The following is a 21,502-nucleotide window of genomic DNA, read 5'->3' as shown; positions in this document are numbered from 1 at the left end:
GCTGCCGCTCGACGTCTGCCTTTCGCCCCTCCTTTCCCTCCCTCTCCTCTCCCTTCCTCGCGGTTCGCTCTCATACTCCGTGAGGGTGAACGGCGTCCGATTAAGCTGGTGAAATTGGAAATCCTCCGCCTCACGGCCTCTAACATCGTCCTCCTGTTCGATGACCACCGTCTCAAAGCGTCTAATCGCGCAGCATCCGCGTCCCCAGTGAGTGGGCCTCCCTCCTCTACGCCATTCCACAGCTTCCATTGATCCTTATATTATAACGTTTAAGGTGCGGTGTTCCTTTAGAAAAGAACACGAAAAAAACCTTGTTCTTCCCTTCTGTTTGGGATGGATTGCCGGGCTTTGTATTTTGGTACCGGTTCTTTGCATTCTTTTCCCACCAATATGGATCTTACATTTGAGTTTGAATGAAAAAAAAAACATTTGATTATGAATTGATTTTGCATCAATGTTTTTATCTTGCAATTTCTCTCCTAATTGCCAGGCCTTCCTTTTTTTCTTTTTTCTTTTTCCTTTGTTAAATAGGTGAAGCTAGGGTTTTGAGGGTTTTGGGGAGAGGAAGATACTGGCGTTCACTCGAACACGGCAACGGGGTTGTGGTCGGCCGGATTTCAAGCTAGACGGTAAGCTCTTGTGCAACCTAACCCGTCCGAGTTGTAGCGAGCCGGAGTCTTCGTTTCTCTCCTGGTCATGGATACAGCCATTTCAACCCTTCTCAACTTCCGCCTCCTTCGGCCGCTTGAAAGCAAATTCCTGTTGCAAGGCCGTGAGTTTTGCTCCCTTCACCTTCCTTTTCTTTATTCCTTTTGTTCCACTAGCTAAAATTCTCTCTCCTTTCCTTTTCCAGAACTCTCAGGATCAGCATGTAGGCGACTCGGGTGCCAATTTCCATTAAGTAGTGGCTTCCATGAAAAATCGCAACCTTCACTATCCAAAAGGAGAACTGGATGTCTGTCTCTTGCAAGGAAATCCATGCTGTTCTGCTCCTTGAACAATAACATGACGCAAGACCCATCTTTTGAAGCCAAAGAAAGGTTTGCTTTGATGTGGGATGATGAAGCTGCTGACCTTCTTGGATCTAAGGAGAAGGGTGTGGCATCTAATGCCTCCTTTGAGGAGGTTAGAGCTAAGAGGTTCAACAATAGTTTCTTAAACTTCACACGACTTGGGTCCATAATTGATGATGCCACGGAATCCTTCTTCAAAAGTGAGATCCGACGGAGGCTTTTTGTGACGGCTGTGCTGATCATAGTAAGCCGCCTTGGCTACTTCATCCCACTACCCGGCTTTGATCGACGTTTGATTCCAGATACTTACCTCAGCTTTGCTGCTGGATCAACAGGTATTCTTCTTTACTTAGATTTGATCATGGCTTGGTAATTCAGCCCATATTTTAGGTATCAGACTGATGCTAGTCTTTGGCCAAACCAGTATAGGATTGGTACATGTTAGCATACCAACACATGCTATGTCTGCATATAATGCAAAAATTTTCTTAAGATTTGAGTATTCACAGTGTTGGGAGGCATGTGCTGCAGTTCGTGCCACCTATCCAACAGACGGATAGGCCATTGGACCATGAAATGTAGAACCATGATTCAGCCAAAATTAATTTAAAGAATAACAAGGGAAAAAATAAATCTAAAGTAGAAGAAACTCTAGAAGTGTGACTTTCTAAAGATTGCTATAGTTTTGACAAACACAAACCATACATAAATTTGTCCGTAGAATCATAATTGCTTAACGAGAAGAAAATTTGTAGCAGTTAACTAGGTGTAATGATTGATGTTTCTCACATCTCTAATTAAAGAAGTCGAGGGACGTGGCTTTTTGCTTATTTTTTGGAAGGGCTAATCTTCTCTGGTTAAGCTGATTTCATGGTAGTGTGAAGGTATCAGTTCTCATCAGATTGACCTCTTCAATCAGAATTAATCCAAAACCAATTGGGTGACTGATTCTGGTTGGTCTGTCTTAAGTTTATTTTAATTTCACAGTGGAAATAACCTTTCACTGGTCTGGATTGACTAATCTTTCAAACATGATCTTGAGAAGCTTATTAAATTGTTCACCATCTTGTTTCATATGGCATTTAGGTAGATTGCAACAATTGTACTAGTTGGCTTGTATGGAGATACCTTCTGGTTGTGCAAAATTAATTTTGGATATCTATTAAATAATCAAGAATCTCACTTTTGTGACAATCATGTGCTATGCCATGAACCGCTTATGTGGGCTGTGCTGTCCTCCTGCAATCATATTTCCAAAAGCACAGATCAGTATAGGTGTTGATAGTCCTTGTGCAAATGCTGACATACACTATCATGATACTCTGTGGTTAATAGTGTTAGCTCAAATGGCGCACTTTATCCAGGTCATTTTTGCTTAGTGTTATTCTTCATGTTGTGCAGATGAGCTTGGTGACTTTACCAGTGAGCTGAAGCTATCACTTTTTCAGCTTGGACTTGGTCCTCAGATATCAGCATCAATCCTTATGCAGGTTTTGACTCATAAATTTTTATTTTTATGCAATCTTTCCCTTAATAGTGTTAACAAATAATGATAAGGTCAGTATTGTCCGTTGCCTATCTTACTTCAGTGTCTAGTGTTTTATTAAATATTCATCTTGGTTTCAGAGGTTATTTCCTATATATGAACAACTGTGCAAAGGTCAGTTTTGCATTAGGCATGTATAGCATATCTTTTATGTGTTAGCTGACAAGTTGTTGAGATGTATTCCTTTTGTAATTGATCTATTTCTATCATCTTTCTATTCTTTTTCTTGGTTCTTTAAGCTTCTTGTTTTGCATTAGTTAGGGAGGCAGTTATTATTTTCCTGCATGGACTATATCTCTACTTATTTGAAACTACACAAAGTTTGAAAATAGGACCTCTAGGAGTTCTGAAGTCATTTAGGGTGTTATGAATCCTAATGGTCAATGATTGACCTCATGAACAACTTGTAATGTAATTTAGAGAGAGGGAGTGACTTAATACTACAATTATGAATTGCATCTCTGTTGTTCTTGTACTTTTTCAATCACTTTTAACTCTGGTTTTTTATCACTTGAACCTTCTCTGCATATGATAATTCTGTCTTAGATGTTGAGCTGAGAAGTGATTCCTTGCAACTAAAGCATTGGATTTCTATCATCTCTGCAACATTGTAGTTCACATAGTTGTGCTATTAGAATTTGTTTCTTGACATTACTTGGGCCATAGGTTATGAATCCCAGTGGTCAATGACTGACCTCATAAACAACTTGTTATGTAATTTAGAGAGAGTTAATACTGCAATTATGAATTTCCAATTAGAAATTTTAATCACAAGAGAGAGTGGTGTGAGAAAGAGAGTGAGAATGAGAGTGAGTGAAAGAGGGCAGAGGGAGGAGATTTAAAGCCCTAAAAGAGGCTCCAATGGTCAATTTGATCGTCGGGTCAAACTTGACCCATTATCGGTTAAATTTTGACTGGTACCAATCTGTATCGGTCAATAGATACGGACCCGTAGCGGTTGATACATCACCCATTTCCTGCATATCATCCGAAACGGACTGCTCTGTGTACCAACTAGCTGGTGGATTGGTACGTATGACTCGTTTCGTACCGTTTTGGATAGTTAGTCAAACATTGATTTGTACCAAACACAACTCATGTTGGTCCATAATAGTATTGATTCAGTCCATGCCGGTGTATGCTAGTATGTGCCATGATACAACATGGAAGAAGGGGGGCAAGGAGGAGGTAGAGGTGGGGAAAAAAATATTGATCTAGTGGCAGGAGGTGGGTGGCATTGCGAGTCTGCAGCTTATGTATAAAAATGTGATGGGACCATTCGAAAAGGGTGGTCCTCATCTTGGTTCATGCCCAGATCAATAAATACTAGTCGGGATGGTTGGTTCAGTTGTTTTCAGTGGTCTCTACAACTGGTATTTAGATTGGTGTGATTGTGTCTGTATACCTTGCCTGCATATTCATTAACAAAACACTTATGAGAGTGAATGGAAGCAATTAGGATCCACTCTTTAACTGAGAAATACACAAGACAATTAATTCTGGTCGCAGAAAATGTATCAAGGTCCTTACATATAGGTATTGTTTCTTGGGTAATTTCTGCTTTCCTAAATTAAGGATGTCACTTTATTTTGTCAAAAGGTTTGTAGATAAAAGTCAATTGAGTTGTTTGGTGTATTAACTGTGCGCCATGTTCCTTCTGTCACTGTGCTAAAGCTCATTAGTTTTGTGACAGGTTCTCTGCCATGTTGTTCCATCTTTGGTAAAGCTACGGAAAGAAGGTTTAGATGGTCATGAGAAGATTAAAAGCTATATGTGTGTCTTATACATCTCATGCAGTGAGACTGATGTTTGAAATGCAAATGCTTTACTTTGTCATCATGTGGTAAATTGTTGTTTAAATAAAACATATCTGATTTGATGCTTTCAGATGGTGGACCTCGTTGGGTTTTGCAGTACTGGGAGGTATTATTGTTGCTTGTTATTCAATGCAGTACTCAATATATGCTGCTAGTGACAGGTATGATTGATAATTTTACTGTTGAAAATTTTCCTGGTGACTGTTGGTTCTTTTGATTGTTTACTGAAATGGTGAATGCTTTTCATTAATGATACTCTTCTATCTATTACACTAATTTTATTTTGTGATATCTACTTGTAATATTTAGATTGTGTATTGCTGATTTTGTTAACATTTGTGGTGATTCATGCATGACAACAGCTAAGCTAGGTGGCTCAAGTAACATATCGGAAAATTTGTTAACCTTCTGTGCATGAGTTGTGCAGCTTGGCACTCTGTTGGTATAGATTTTGTAGTATACAAACCGCAGCATGGGCCCATCTGTGGTTCTGAACTTTTGCCATTGCATCTGATCAACAAAAAGCAGCATGGTCAGAAGGGGCTGTCAGTGCTTTTATTGAAGCATGGACAAATCATCAAAGTTACAAGTATAGTGACTAAATTTGCACCTGCATACAGTAAAAACACACACATCTGGAAACAATAATTGTAGATTCCTGCATTTTTTTTTTGTCATATGACAATACTGCTCTTTAAAAGTGACATAATATAGGACTTACATTGTACTTGCTTTTTTGTTGTCTTATTGCATGTTATGTTTAGGTATAATCAAGTTTATTGCAATGTTCAGGTTGAGTCTGCAGCTTGGCTGTTCAATGAAAGCATTGCCAACGTGCCTTGAGTAGATCTTGATCCATATTTGTTGACGATAAAAAGTGGTTGCCTTGTCTTGTTTCAACTTAGCTAGATTTGGACTCCTTTATGTCTAAATCTAAAGCTACTGTTTGGTGACATTCAGTTGGGCGGTACTTGAGTCTGCTTCATCTAATAATACTTATGAAAATCCAACTGAGAAAAACCTCGATAATACCCATCAAGCTTTACTGGTCTTGGTTTGTTTTACTTTTCCACTTTTCTTTCATATATGGCTATCATCTGCCTTTTGGGAACTCAATGCCTCTACCTTGTCATGGATAGGGATATTGAGAGGTAGAACCAACAGGTGGTTAAAGAAGAGGTTAACTGAATGATTAGTGATTTTGCTGAAAAGCTTAGGTGACCATTGACCAAGAACCTGTCCCTAAGCCAGGTGGTAGCTTAGGATTAGCAAAAACAAGCAGAAAATCCTGTGTCACTCACAGTGAAAAATATAAAACTATAAAGGGTGATTTTCCGAGAAAAGCCCCAAGCCTTGTGTTTTTCTCGGATAACACCCCTCATTTCTATATTTCCAAGATTCTTCCCTCTGTAAAAAGACCAAAATATCCTTAAAAAAGTGATTTTCTGCCAAAATCAATTTGCTTAAACCAGTTCAGTATTCCCCCTTTTTTTTAATAGAGTTACAATGTTTTTGGTCTAGAGTGTCTCTGAATAGAGATATAGTGTTTTTTATTCATAGTGTTTTGTTCTAATAATTAATATTTATGAAAATTTAAATTAATTAAGATTTATTTGCAATATATTTGAATAGTGCTATTGTGCCTTTAGTTCAATAACAAAAAACACTATAACCCTAATAAAAATCACTGTAGCTTGTTAGGTTGAACCGAAAACACTATAATCCTATTTCAAAAATACTGTAATTGAGTCAATTTAACACTGAACTGGATTAACTCATTCTGTCTAGCTCGGTTGCATGGTAACTCAAAAATTAACCTTGCTAGTTGTCACATTTTTATCATTTTAAAAGATGAGGACTCTCAATGGACATTCTAGAAATTAAGGCTGCTATCCAGGAAAAATCCAAAACTTGGGGCCTTTCTAGGAAATCGCCTAAACTATAATAAAATTTAACTATTTAATGTACATTAACTGAAAATAAATATATGAACCTGTGGGATTTAGTATAATTGAACATGGTTGCAGTTACCTATTTCATTTTATAAGGTTTAAAAATGTTTAAACATCATTAAGAAATATAATTCTTTACTTTTGCGTCTTTATTGTATCAGTGCCTAAATTTTTTTCCATTACGTAGCAGATTGTTAGAACAATATACATGCTATCAGCGAATAGCATATGTTTCAAATCTAACCTAACTTGGGCATGGATCAGAACAACACAGTTTTGAAAAAGAAAACCATGTTTTGCAAAATTGGGATGGTACTAATGTAAAATTGGGATGGTACAATTTGTGCCCACTAGATATTTTGAGATAAGCGTGCGGATTTCTAATGGGGCATGGCGTGACATGAACATATTATGAGACTGTGAATTAGTTATTATTCTAATTTAAACAAATCCAGTAATTTAGGTTACTATAGTCCAATTTGTGTTCGCTTGGATAGCCACGAACAGTTTGATAGGGATAGGAGATGCTATTCAGATTCTAGCCTATGGTGTCTTGGAGGGAGTCCTACACTTAATAGGAGAATGCTAGGGTTGGGAAGTTTGTAAATGTCCATCTATCCTTGTGTCATTAACCATCATTGTATTAAATTGAAGGTTTGCTTGCAAGAAGGTTGTAGATGACGGATGTCTAGATGTGATTTTCAATGATGGAGATGATGAGCCGATATTTGGAGATTGGTTGCAGGGTTCATTTAATCTAGAATAAATATTATTTTTTGGAGGTACAATAACTTTACATCTAAAAGTTTAAAATTTATAAGCAGAAACAGAAAGGTTGATCTTGTCACAATTGCTACGTACTACAGCTTAAAATTATTGTACAAAATCTTTCAGATCTTATCATATTCGATAGATGACATGGAGTTTTATAAGGGGCTTGTTCAGAACATTAACTTGTGGTAAATTTTAGGATCAAATTTGAAAACAGTTGAATTAAATGGGACAGCCATTGGTTGTGAATATCTTATTAAAGGTTCTATTTGCTTATGCTTATTTTCCCTTCTGTAAAATCTTTTGACAGTGGGCTTTTGTTTATATTTGTATATTAATGAACTTGAGATCTATCATCTTGAAGGAAAGATTATAAAGCTTTGGTATGACATGGATGGATGTTTGGGTATGAAATTTTTCATGTTGTCTCATATATTAAATGTTTGTATTGTTTCAGAGCCAAGCATGTTGCCGTCACAAGCTTTTTATTAGTTATTGGTGCTATGTTTATGACGTGGATTTGTGATACAATATCAGAATCGGGATTCGGTACTTTCTTCACAAACATTTCATAATTTAATGGGTTTATTTTAGTACCAATGGACAATGTGGTTGCCTTTGGTTAATTTATTTTTGTACTTCCTTTATCTATATGTTTTTGCCTTTCACATATTTTCTATGATGTTCACTGCTATTTGCAGTAAGGTGATGCAATTCTTCAAGAAGCAATTATTTAATAGGCTCAGTAGATCCTTTTGAATTAATGCTATTATATGCTGAACTGTGACTCTTTTTGCTGGTTATGGTTTAGTGACAAGAAGCTAAACGAACCTTGGTCTCAAAACTTATGCCTTTCTTTGAGAGCCACTACTTATATATCAGTTGAATTTTTTTTTTCAAAAAAATTTCAAAAAAATTTCATTACATTAAATGATGTATATGACATTCATACGTGCACTCAAACTTGGGACCACTAATCAATTCGTATGCATTAACAAAGACATCAGTTGAAATTAAAATGGTACTCTTATATTAATAATATTTTCACTTGTAAAGCATGCTTATCTCGTTCTAATCATGCATCAATAATTCTTATCTTGATTTGGTCACCTTTTCATTCATAAGTACTGTAATTATCTGTTCAAGGATGGTGATTTTGTTAGTATTGCTGGGTATGAGACTAGACCAGGATGCAGATCACTTGATTTTAAGTAAAATCATAACGTCTCGGTTGAACTGGTTAACACTCATGAATTGCAACCAAAGAATAGTGATAGACTGAGTCTAGTGAAAGAGAGGAAACTGAATGTAGACAGAAAGAAAGAGAATAGTGAAAACAAGATAGAAGAAGATAGTGCAGATGAGCAAAAGAAACTTTGTTTTTCAATGATTTCACGTTGCTTGATTCAAGGTTCGTCATACCGCGGTATACTGCTCGGTATGGGCTGTATGTATCGATCTAATAGGGGACCGGTATAGGCAGTATATATTAGTCTATCAGTATGCCCCATTATACCATGTGTTAATATGTCAATACGTACCATACCGATGGTCGATCGGTACATAGGTACGGACCGGTAAGGTGAATCATGACATGGTTGATCAACTCTTGTCATTTAAATTTGTCATTCAACTTCCAGCATGCTATGTCATGCTATCATGTGTCAGCTAACTATTATTGACATGGATGTGGATATCAATCTATACCATCTGAACTGGTTGGTATGTGTTAGCCTGCATCAGTATGCCACTGTACTAAGAATACTAACACCCAAGGAAATAAAACTCCGAGTCCTCAAGCAACAGCCATCTCCATCTCATGAACAGGATAGCATAAATCCTTTTGTCAGCTTCCAAGTCTCACACACGACCTGATGCCCTCCTACACTTGGACCCCAAAATATCGATGTTAGCTATTAATGATAAAGGTTAGTTCACTTGCTGATCATTGAAACCTGCCAAACACTTCGAAACCATATCTAAGATTGATTGTTGTTCAGCAAACCTATTGACAGTGTGGCTTGTTATAATCCTCAATGATGTACCAATAGGAGTTGATAAAACCCAAGAAATGACCACAACTGTCACTTTTGTTAGTCTGTCACTCCACAACATCACAATATTGTCCGTGCAAACAATTCCACTGTCAATATAATGCCCCAAAAACAAGGTATCTTGGGCAAATTAGCACATATTCATATAAAGGGAATTCTCTTATAGAATATGATTGATAGATCTTAAGTGATAGATGTGCTTCTCTATAGTTTGACTCTGGATCATGTTGTCATCAAGATAAACAACCACTTGTCCAGGTGCTCTTAGAGAAGTGGTTTATCTGGGAAAGGATCTAAATCTCAATCTGATATTGGTTTGAGTAATGTATCAAACTGGTACCGATGTATTAGGCTGGTATATTGATTTCTATTGCTTGCAATCACCTAAAAAATAATATTACATAAATATTGTCGATGGGTATCAGATGGTATGTTTCTATACCAGTCCTTAATCAGACTAGCAAACACCGTGCATACCAACTGGAATTTGAATTCATGCATCAAGGCACAAAATAAGGTCGGAGCATTTGTTAGTACAAAGAATATTAGTTTATATTTGAATAGTTTATGTTTGGTGAGGCTCATTGTTTTCTACTTATCTCCTGCAGCAATTCATTCTTCCAAATTACCTGTTTCATAGTCAAGTTTGGAGTCCTTTTAGCTTGCAAATTCATACTTTGATATTGGAATTTGTGCATCAAGGTAAAAATAGGATTTGATTATTTGCCAATATGGAGGACATTACTATGAATATGCTTTGTGCATGGTGACACATATAGTCTTCTTCTTGTCTCCCTCGACAATCCATACATTCCAATAACCTCATTGAAGTCAAGTTTGGAATCATTTGCCTTGTGAATTGATTAAATAGGTATGAAGTGAAATGGATAGGGTTCTTAATATTTGTATTATATACCCATAGGCCATGAAAAGACAGACTCCCGTGCTACTAGTGGAACAACATTGGGGACTGAAGGGCAACTTTTGAATGGCGGATGAATCTACCCTTTAGTACCTCATCAAATTATTTCGAGTGTTCCACCAACTTTGAGGTGACATATGATATGTGCTGTGTTGGTAGATTTACTTACAAACTCCAACTCTATTTATGATCTACAACATGCCATAGGGAGAGAGCCAAGTTTGAAAGCATAATACCTGTGTACTTTGCAAGAAATTTTGCCACCACTGCAGATCCCTGCTCCATTCTAGGACACTTAAATAAAGCTCCTTTAGCAATGGAGATTATGTAAGATGTGCTATGTCCATCATGCACTAAAATGAAGGAAAGTTATTGGCACCTTTATCATTGGCCCTAAGATCTCCGTTTCAAGTCTGACTCTGAAAATCATCTAAGGGATCTGTCATGAATAGTTGTTGAAACAGATGATAGTCTTCTCATGAAGCCTATACTCAAGTTATCATTGTGCAAGACTATAAATTGGTGAAAACCAAGCATGGCATTTTAAACTAGCCACATCAACAGTCTGTAAAATGACCCAACATACAAAGTATTTACAAGTATTTTACAAAATGTACTTGGACCTTATAACTCAACAAAAACATTACATGCAACACATAAGTCCTCAGACTGGCATAAATTGGTACACGTAGTTCATTAATAGTTTGGACATGCACTATCTAGACCCATGTTGGCATGGATAGGACAATGCTTTCACCTGAATTGTTCTAATTGACACAACATGCTGTATGTAGAAAATGTTTCATCATTACCTTGTCATGAAATGACAGCCCTTGTTATTCACCATTCATCTAATAAGTATCTTCGAACAACGTTAATTTATAATATGTCATAGGGTAAAGTTTCAGACTCTAGAATGATTTTGGGTTTCTGGTTTCATAGACGTCCTCATGATTAACTATATAGATATTGTAGAAGGCAGTCCAATTTTTTTCTTAATGATTCATTATCCAATGCTATTGCGTATTCTAGTCACAATACTTGGTGCTAATTCGCTTTGCTTGTGTTTTGGCCTTATAGTTTTTGAAGTCAACTGGCATTCTAGAATAATTTTGGGTAATTTTTTTTTTTACTGGTACAGCTAATGTTAGTGTCATTTATTCTTAATTGAGTAGAGTTTTTCCTAGGTGCCATGCTGAAATGATTGTTTTTTCTTGGCTTACATATATGGCTACTTAATTTCTTCATTTTGACGTTGTACATTAATTGACTTATTGGAGAAGTTATTCTTTACCTTCATATCCATTTCTTTGTTTATTTTAGCACTAATAAGCTAGTCATGACCAAAATAAATTGGATGTGCTCTGCACCAAACTTCAAACATATTAACAACCAGCGATGATGCTAATTTATGTTCTGCAAGCAGAATTTGGATTTTTGAAGTGGTTTTAGTTCTTTATGCCTATGAATGCAAATAATATTAGGCAAATTTCCTTTTTGATGCCTGATCTATTTGTCTCTGGTTCTCGTTATGTACTGCAGGTCATGGTTCATCATTGATAATCTGTGCTGGTATATTGACCGGTTATACCGAGACTTTGCAGAAGATGTTAGCTCAGTTATCAGGTCAGTTTTATTTGTCTGATCATTAGTTTCCTTATTTATTCGATATTTATTTCTTCTTTTACATATATTTCTAAAAACAAGAGAAGGGATTAGGATGGGTATCAAATCAGTATGTACAACCTTGTTCCAAGCCTTCAATCCAATGATTTATCGGTGAAGAATGGCCCAAATCACAAGATTCCTACCAGTGCTTGGTCTAGATGGGTCAATTTATGCTATCTTACTCAATTAAGGAGAGAGGTTGTTTCCAATCGAATGCTTTATCTATACTTTGATGGTTTTACCAATAGTTCAGGGGTCAGGGGACCAATGTCCTAATACATTGCATAATTTTGGAATCTAAATGATAATTATGATCCTATGCTAGTATCTAAGTGCTTGAATCGACAGCTTAGAATCCACAAACAACCTACTATTCCTTGACCACCAATGTCCTATATATTCTTGTTTGTAAATGCTTATTGTGTTCATTGAGTTACTTGATGAACTATTCCCCATTGATATGATAAATTTTAGGTAAATGGAGACTATAATAGTCAGTTGATTTGGTCTAGCTCATTCTAGGTAAATGAAGACTGTTGGTTGTTCATGTTTTATTGCTTTGATATGGATATCAGAATCTGATTTGGATGTTTATCCGAGTGTTTTCCTCAGCGAGAACAAAATGGAGATATGGGACATAAAGGAGAAAATATTTTTTTATAAAATATTATGGCTTTTATGTTTTTGTGTTTTTATGTTATAAGAAAATATTTATAAGAAGCTTTAAAATGACAAAGGTACATTTATAATTGTCACATCATAGATTGCATGTTGTTGTTGGGTGAGTTCAACCCCTGATACTTAGTATCTTCAATAATCATGCTTGATTATTGTTGACAGTTAATTTTGACTTACAAAAGCATTTTTGCATGCTATTACATAATAAATACAATTCATAATATGGATGTTCAGAGTCTTGGTGATATTGATCTTGCCCAATTCCCAGATATTATCTGCTCGAGATGTCATTTACAATAATTTTTTATGCTTTCTCTAGTCTACGCATAGCTACATGACATTTTTGCCCTTGGAGTTCAAATTTATTCTGTTTTAACTTGAATTCAGGAAATATGCTGAGTTGGTGGCCTTATATACTTTCTGTACTTGGAATATTCATGGTGGTAACGATGTGGGCCGTTCTAGTTACTGAAGGTTGTAGGAAGATCAAGTTACAATACTATGGTTTTAAACTTGCTTCTTCAACAAGGTGACGTCATGTCAATTTTCTTCTACTTTTCATTGTTATCTGGCATCCTTAAATGTAGCACGAGTTTTAAAACTATTTATATCTTAATCTTTGCTGTCCAATAGTCTAATACATTTAGCAATCTCATAATTTCCCAATCAACAATGTTACAAGTAGTTTTACTCAAGGTTCATCCTCCCACAATATACTGCTCGGTACAGGCGGTATGTACCAACGGCGCTGTTGTCGACATCGAATATTAAAATTATCTTTTTGCTTTTTGTTTTCGTGTTTCCGTTGATAAAATTAACGTTGTTAGGGTAAATGGACCTAGATGTTTTACTTTCTTAACTATAGGGATGCCAATGTAACTTTTTAAAGTTTAGAGATCAGAATACTAAAGGTAGTTAACTACGGGGTGTAATATGTAAGTAGCTCTCAAATTTCTCCTACCACTTTTATCTATGTAACTGGCAAAGTAAAGCATATGATACTATTAATTTTGAATTGGTCACAAAGATTTTTTTTCTCCATCAATTTAGCTCTGTTGTGTGTAATATTTCTCATTAAATTAATAACCACCAAAATTTTCCTAAGAATGTTTTTTTGGTCCTCTTGTACTTCTTGCATCACTAATTTTGAATTGACTTCCATTGTTGATTAACACTTTTAGGTCTTCTTTGAACATGTCCAAACTGTCACAAATGGTTTTCCTTTATTGTATCTTCAATCAGAATTGTACTCTAAAAGAAAACAAAAACTGAAGTTAAGTTATTTAAGTTGGAAGATTGTAATATATCCATAATATTTGATTTGGTATTTTGATATAATATTTATCAAGGACTGCAATTTCGTGTCGATTGGTCGTGCTAGTCTTTGGCCGATCCTAAAATATAAAAATATATAATATAATTAATAAATATAATTATTTAAAATTTTAAATTAAAATATTCTATTAAATAAAGAAAATCTATTAACAGTATTTAAAATTAATAATTTCAAATAAACCTAACAATATTAACAGTATACTGTATACTGTTAACAGAAGGAGAATAAGGAAGTGTAAGGGGGTGTTGAGCCTGCTTACTGTGAAAAGAGGAAACGGCAGCGGCGGCGGAGTGTAAGGAGGCAGCGGCGAGCGACGACAGTGGTGAGCAGCGACAGCGTTTGCGAGCATCGGGATTGAGAGCGGCAGCGGCAACGAGGGTTAGGGTTGGGTTGTCACTGATATCGGTTTTAGTTGGTTCGATTGAACCAACTAACCATCGGAGACCGAACCAGGACCGAATCAGAAAATAGACGTTAAATAGACGTTCAAAAAATAGGATGTGAGTCTAATGGTTAAATTTGCAATCAAAAACCAATTTAATCTGGGCCCTTGAATAATTTTGGTCAAAATCCGACTATTACCGATGGATACAAGTCGGTCATGATTAAATTTCGACCATTTTGCTTGATATGAAGCGTGTATCACTCGATATGTCCCTGCAACTGTTATATCGCTTGGTACAGGGCAGTCTACGTTTCAGTCAGCTATCGCACCAATATGTACCGCCCGTACCATACCGTTTTAGGCGGTACGTCAAACCATGATATTTATTGTTGAAACTAGTGATCTAATAAGCTAGCTATTGATGTTGCATGCTCACATTTTTATTCTTCTTAACTTGGAAAATAATGTTTTATATGCTGAAGAAAAAAAGAAGACAGATGTCTCCTTTTTTGTGATAAGTTGTTGATCTGAAATTACAAGTGTTTAAGTTTAATTCTTCTTGTGGTGTTGGGCATCCTATTTGTGTTACCTTTTAGAGTAAACATGTTACGCTGAAATATCATTTATTTTTTTATTGTTTTGGCTTGTTCTGTACTTGTACTCTATGAATCAGAGCATTTCAGAAACTGATGTACACTAACTGCCCTGGCTCATGCTAATTATTTTGGTACAAGTTTTTCCTATGAATGAATAGTAAATGCATGTAGCACTGTCAACAGAAATGTAATGACTTGTACATATTGAACATGGTACTGAAGTATTGCAATTTTTTTTGCTGCTTGTCTTTTTGTGCCTTGTTTTCAATATCCATAATATAACTACTGAACAGCTTTTTTGGCCACTTAGACATGGAGGGTCACCAGTTACTGAGGTGGAGCCGTATATTCCTTTCAACATTAATCCTACAGGAATGCAGCCTGTCCTTACTACCACGTATCTATTGGCTTTTCCGAGTATCATGGCAAGGTTGTTTTCTCTTCTATGTTTTTGATCTAATTGTAATTGTTTTTTTTTGTAAAAATCACAGATGTTCTTGGTGGTTTTATCTTTAACTTGGATTTGTAGGTTAACCATTTATCTAATATTCAGTTATTTTTCCGACAGTATCTTTGGGGCACCATTTTGGGAAAACCTGAAAGATATTTTAAACCCTGGGACTTCTGTTGGTGCAAAACCATGGGTTTACTACACCATTTATGCTTTTTTTGTCTTTTTGTTCAACATATTTGACATTGTAAGTATATCTTGTTCCATTCTTTTGGGTTTATGGTTTCTAGTCATTCATATGCATTGGTTATTTTTTGTTCATATTTAAATTGCTCAAATTGTGGCTGGATGATTTATAAACGGTGTCTTTCTTGAAAGTTTGTTTTAGATGTTCAATGCATAATTACAAGTAATTCTATTATTAGCAATGTTATACAATCTTGCATGTAGTATATTGTTTGCAAGTGGCTGTTCCTTTGGACTGTTTGCAGTGTTCATTGGCTGTGTCTGTAACTTTAAGATGCACCCATATTCACAAATATTACTCCTAAGACCAAAAATTACCTTGATCGACTCCAACAATGTTTGGCTGATATTGCATGTGAAGCATGTTATGCCTAACATTAGCACTTGATCATAGTCAAGGTCTTCAGAATCCTAGGTTAGGTGTTGCTTGGTTTTAGCATACTTGCGAACCCATACATTGTATATTGTACTATTGTAACATGCTGCTAAGCTTCCAATATATCTTCACCATTGACAAGTTGCATGTATCATCAAGTTAACCATTGTTTATGATTGAATCCACATCCTACATGTGGTTGAATGCCTGTTGTTTAATGTCTTTCTTATTCATGACCTCTACTATCAGTATGCCTGCAAGATTTATCACATTATGTTATCTCATGCTACCTTCATGTCATGCCAGAAACCTACTGGTGTAATACGTGTACATCTGACAGTGGACACGTGCCAGCGTGATATGTATAAGACTTTTCACAAGCTTTTATCTAGCCTTGTAATGCTTGATTGTGTTACTTCTTGGTACATTCTGCATATTGATTGATTATATAACATCTATGACATCAAGAAGTCAAGTTGTTCATGAATTCCTTCAATGATTTTAAAGTTTGTTTTGTTTATGAAGTCATAATTTCGAACATAGAGTAGTAGTTTAATTAGTTTTATTCAAAAATTTGGAGCTTTAAGTCCTAAAGGCTTAAGGAAAAGACTAATAGAATGAAAATATATTAGAAGGAAGAACAAAATTTTAGACAAAATTATGTTGCATAGGTTAATGGTTTCTAAAGTGGTAATATTTTGGCTTTTGGGCTGAACTCTGGCAATGAATCCACTATTCCTCTTGATGCAACAAAAAAAAAAAACCATCAGATACCAGCTTTTTGAGATTGGCTACATTCGATCTCACCATTAAGCTCTCTAGAGGGCAACCTTAACTGTCATGTTAAGAGTGACCGAATTATCTTCTGTTTCATCTAATCAGGTTTACTTAGGTCTGAGAGCGATCAAATCTCTTTTTGTTACGTATAATCGAGTCTTATCAGTTTTTCCTTCATCCCTACGTCCTAGCACTGATCCCAATTGACTTTATTTCGTTGAATAATATTGTCTCCTTTAAACAATTCCGTCGTTTTATTGATTCAGAACTATCTCTAATTTATTAAGTATCTGGGTTAAATATTTGACATTAGAGTATCCATTCTGATTATGACTATTACAGTCTATCAAGGCAACGTTTGATGTACCAACCAAAATGGTTCGAAACAGGCAGCATGTACTGGTCCACCAATTGACTGTTTCACGGATCAGTCTGTTTTGGATGGTACACAGGAAAAGGGTCAAGTATCGGCCAATACAGTTGATGTATCAGCCGATACGAGTCATTATTGGTTGGAATTTAACTACTATCGATCCAAATTGAGTCAAGTTTGACCCCAACAATCGAATTGACCACTGGGGCCGCTTTTGGGGCTTTAAATCTAGTCCTTCCCCCTCTTTCCATCACTCTCATGCTCATTTACTTTCTCATTCTCACTCTCTTTCTCACACTCTACACTCTCGCTTGTGATTAAAGTTCCTAATTGGCAGTTAATGATAATCAAGCATTCAAGCTATTGATTTGGATAAAACAGAGATTCGAACTCAGGATCTAATGGAATTTATATCCAATTTGAAGGTATTTAGCTTCTTTCTATATTTTATTCATCATTTCATATAATTCGAGGCATATTAATGCATAATTACAAAGATTAAACATGTTACGCCTGAATTCGCGGTATTTAGGGTTCATCACAACCTTATGCATTTATTTATACCTCATATACACTCTATGCTTAATTAAATATAATATAATTACCATTAAATTATGATAAAAAAAAACCTAAGAAAGATTTTTCTTGTGAATTTTGGGTCATTTTCAGCCTTTTCTAAAAACCGGTATGTACTAGCATACCGACATATGGTATGCTGGTACTGACTGATATGTACCAGTCCGCCCATGCACCGATACTACCGGTAGGCATGATACGGTAGTCCTTGCATCAAGGAACAACAACTAAGACATCTGAATCTTAAAATTATTATTAGCATGATGCTCAAGTTTCTTGTGACTAACAGCTGTTCTTCAGCTTGAAAGGCCAATGGTAAAATAAACTTGTGAACTATTTTGCATGCTGATAGGTGAACATGAGCATGACATTTGTTTTGGCTTCGGTTAACAATAGCTAGAGGCTAGAGAAATGATCTTGTTCTAGTTAATAGATGGAACATCATCAAGATTCCCAATATGGAGATTTTTCAAGCAAAAAAGTAGTTTTTTTTTTGTTACATATTGAAAATTCATAATATATCCTATGACTTGAAAAATCTCGATATCATTGGCATTTCATTTTGCTGGTTTGAAAAATCTTATAGGACTGAGATCATATAACTATATCATTGGCATTGCATTTCATTTCTTTTTTCTTGGTTACATATTAGACACTTATCAATCAACAACAAACAAGTTAAAATTATGACCATTGATCGTAGTTTATTTCAAAATGGAGACAGTTCTATTCAGGCAGAAAATAATCAAAATCTAATATTAATGAACGTACCAACTATTTGAGCTCTTCTAAAACCTTTCAGAATTCTCTAGAGATAATCCCTTTATGATTCTCTTTTCAAACAATTTATAATGTCAATATTTTGATAAGTTGTAATATCGGATTACAAGATATACTTCATGATTCAAACTCATCTGAAAAATTCTTTTGGTTTTGTTAAGTGGTGAATTTTCTAAGTCATTTTTATCAACACTATAGGTTGAGTTTGACTGTTGTTGCATTTAATGACATGGTGTATTTTTTGCTTGCACATGGAAATGGCTATGATCAGAAATATCAGTCCATTCCCTTAATGAACCATAACTAACCTAAGATTTAGTTCGTGGTTTTGACATATTTGTGGCTAAAATGTAGATGATCTTACCTGGATGAAAATCTGGATGTATGGTTAAGAAAAAAGATTGGCATTTAAAAGATTCATCGAACTGAAAATGTTGCCTATCCAACTTGCAGGCAAACTTACCGAAAGAAATTGCTGATTACATGACAAAAATGGGTGCCAGGATACCAAATGTAAAACCTGGAAAAGCAACTATAGAGTATTTAGCAAAAATTCAAACTTCAACTCGATTTTGGGGTATTCTCTATAAAAATCATTTAAATTTTCTATTATGTATCTCATATACTTAGTACTAGATAATTTCTAGTGATATATAGTCAGTGTATGTGTATCTTGAGATATTGCAGGAGGATTATTATTGAGTGTATTGGCTACGAGTTCTACCTTGCTTGATCATTATTTACGTCATATCAATGAGGGATTTGCAGTTGGGCTTACATCAGTTTTAATCATTGTAAGTGTGGTTCATCATTGTGGTTTTCTTATTCCAAGTTGTAGTTACATGCATCATGCAGCAGTTTGTGTTGAATTATAAATTCTTCATATTGGCTGCTTACATATTGGTTATAATTGTGAATAATGATGCTCTTTAAATCTACTATCTCAGGTGGGTTCGATTATAGAATTGAGAAGATCTTATCAGGCATATAATGTGATGCCAGCCTTGAGCAAGGTTTTAAGGAGATATGGTGTATAGTATACATACATCACAATGAGGTAACTCCCTTGTGTTACTATATCTTCGAGAGATTTCTGTACTCAGAATTCATGTTAATATTTTACTGCCTGCATGATCAGTAAACAACAGTTGTAGCTGTATTCTGTGACTACACGATCTCTGCCAATGGCGGTACAGTGCAAGAGGTCACGTTCTCACGAATGTAGAAGCTCTGATTGTGATTGGTTGCATCTACTATTGACATGCAAAAAACCAACGTTAGATCTCCAGAAACCCAGAGTTACAAATGTGGGTTGACAAGATGGAACATTTAGTGAAGATATTTAGCGCATAATGACTAAACCCATCGTATCAGCATATGATCTAAACCGGAGTTGGTAGTAGTCGTTTGTTGTTTGTGTTTTGTCCACTTCCTCTTCAGCAATACTTGATCTCGATGAGTGTATGCAATGTGTTCTCGCCGAAGGATATTAAAAAGCATGGTGGCTCCCATCTGGTGAGTTCTCTACGGGACCATATACAGGATTGAGTCTTTTTCATTATATTTGTTTTCACAGGAAAACTTTCATGCACCCCATCAAGTTGCGCTCGATAAGTGTTTTCTCTCCCATTTGTTTGCAAGAAAGAAATACCACTGCGTTCGGTAAATAGGTAATCTTTCATGCACCCCATCAAGTTGTGCTTTCCAGCTTCATTTTGAGTTGAGTACCAGTATCTCTTCTCATGTATGTCCCAAGCTCGATTAATGATTGTAAACTACCATGTCATGTTAAATAACAATAGAAAATATCGTTCGTGCCATGAATGATTCGGAATATCTAATCGATCGATTCGTGCGTTCAAGGGATAATGCCTTGGCGGGGGTGTTGAGGTTGAGGCATAGAGATTCGAATTTTCATCGACACAGATACTCACTCTTCTTATGATTCATGTGTAGATTAGTGTCGTTAAACCGTTCATGTCTTGCATTAAGATTCAGATTGGGATCAAGTTGGTTCCAGAGACATGTGAAGAGCATTCGGAGTCAACCTTGGTTTAAATGCAAATCTATTACATTACAAGCGAAGCGTGATGTTGGGAGATAAATGGATTTGACAAAAGATCTTGAATGTATTCAATAAAATATCATACTAAAATTATGTCACGACATACTCGATAAATGTTCATTTGATGTTTAAGAACATAACTATATAGCTTTTTAGAACATAACTCTAAAATTATGTCGGGGCATACTAAAATTATGATGCAAAAGCCACTTTTAGAACATAACTCTGTAGCTTTTTAGAACATTATATGTATGGTTCAATTATAAATGGGATCATGTTAAGTCAATATGATGGGGAAGCCACTTTTAGAACATAACTCTATAGCTTTTTAGAACATTATATGTATTGTTCGATTATGAATGAGATCATGAAGTCATACGCTAAAGCAAGGGATAGGGAGTAATTGTTTTGTGGTGTTGGCCCTATGTGTCATATCGTCAATGATGTAATTGTCGAGATTATCGATTAGGTATCGGTAAAGATAGAATAATATATTAATAATCATCCATATGTTAAACCACCCGATCTATAATCCCTATAACATTTGTACAAAATATCATAATCGGGATTACTGTGGCTTCGCAAAGCTTTATTCTTTCTTTCATCAGTTAATATCGAACATTTTATGGATTGTGTACACGTGGCTTCCACAGAGGACAAGAGAATAACATCAATATCTAGGTTAACATACATCTACATGACATATGTACAAAATAAATTAAGTAGGATATATATATATATCTACAAGAGATATTTTATCCGTAATATTATCATGTTTTGGAAGACACTTCTAAAGGTGTACAAAGTGTACTGATATGGAACCAAATTCCAATCATTATTTAATCATGTGGCACATTGAGAGATATAGCCTGCATAGATATAGCCTCAACTTTATTCCAAGTGACATAAGCCATGAACTTTTTGGTGAAGCACACGAAAACAAGCACATAACAGATTTCTTTACATTTTCTTGATGAATAGTGTATACATATATATAATATATATGGACTGACAGGAGTACAAAATTGAATATAAAGCAGAAGCTACTTTACATTTTCTTGGTTTAACAAGAAGCAATAGTAACCTAAAGCTTCTCCCTAATGGATTGACTATTAGCAAT

The 21,502-nt window shown here is 35.4% G+C and overlaps 1 protein-coding gene across 2 annotated transcripts; it reads left to right on the top strand.

The window, feature by feature from the left end:
* The first annotated feature begins 13 nt into the window (after window positions 1-13).
* On the top strand, window positions 14-19,844 carry LOC135618322 (preprotein translocase subunit SCY2, chloroplastic-like). 2 transcript variants are annotated; one of them, XM_065119206.1, is made up of 15 exons: window positions 14-207; window positions 532-772; window positions 854-1,348; window positions 2,415-2,503; window positions 4,253-4,332; window positions 4,448-4,537; window positions 7,557-7,648; window positions 11,618-11,701; window positions 12,809-12,950; window positions 15,049-15,168; window positions 15,307-15,436; window positions 18,771-18,894; window positions 19,005-19,111; window positions 19,265-19,374; window positions 19,456-19,844. In XM_065119206.1, the coding sequence occupies exons 2-14, from the start codon at window positions 697-699 to the stop codon at window positions 19,352-19,354; spliced, it is 1,719 nt and encodes a 572-aa protein (XP_064975278.1). In that variant the 5' UTR covers window positions 14-207; window positions 532-696; the 3' UTR covers window positions 19,355-19,374; window positions 19,456-19,844. The 2 variants fall into 2 exon arrangements, with proteins under 2 accessions (XP_064975278.1, XP_064975284.1); XM_065119212.1 differs by having other exon boundaries at window positions 14-274.
* The last annotated feature ends 1,658 nt before the right edge of the window (window positions 19,845-21,502 follow it).

This window comes from Musa acuminata, chromosome BXJ1-3 (genome assembly GCF_036884655.1).
Source record: "Musa acuminata AAA Group cultivar baxijiao chromosome BXJ1-3, Cavendish_Baxijiao_AAA, whole genome shotgun sequence".
Taxonomy (NCBI): Eukaryota; Viridiplantae; Streptophyta; class Magnoliopsida; order Zingiberales; family Musaceae; genus Musa; species Musa acuminata.
Note: the sequence above shows the minus strand (reverse complement) of the source record. Positions and strands in the feature narration are given on the sequence as shown.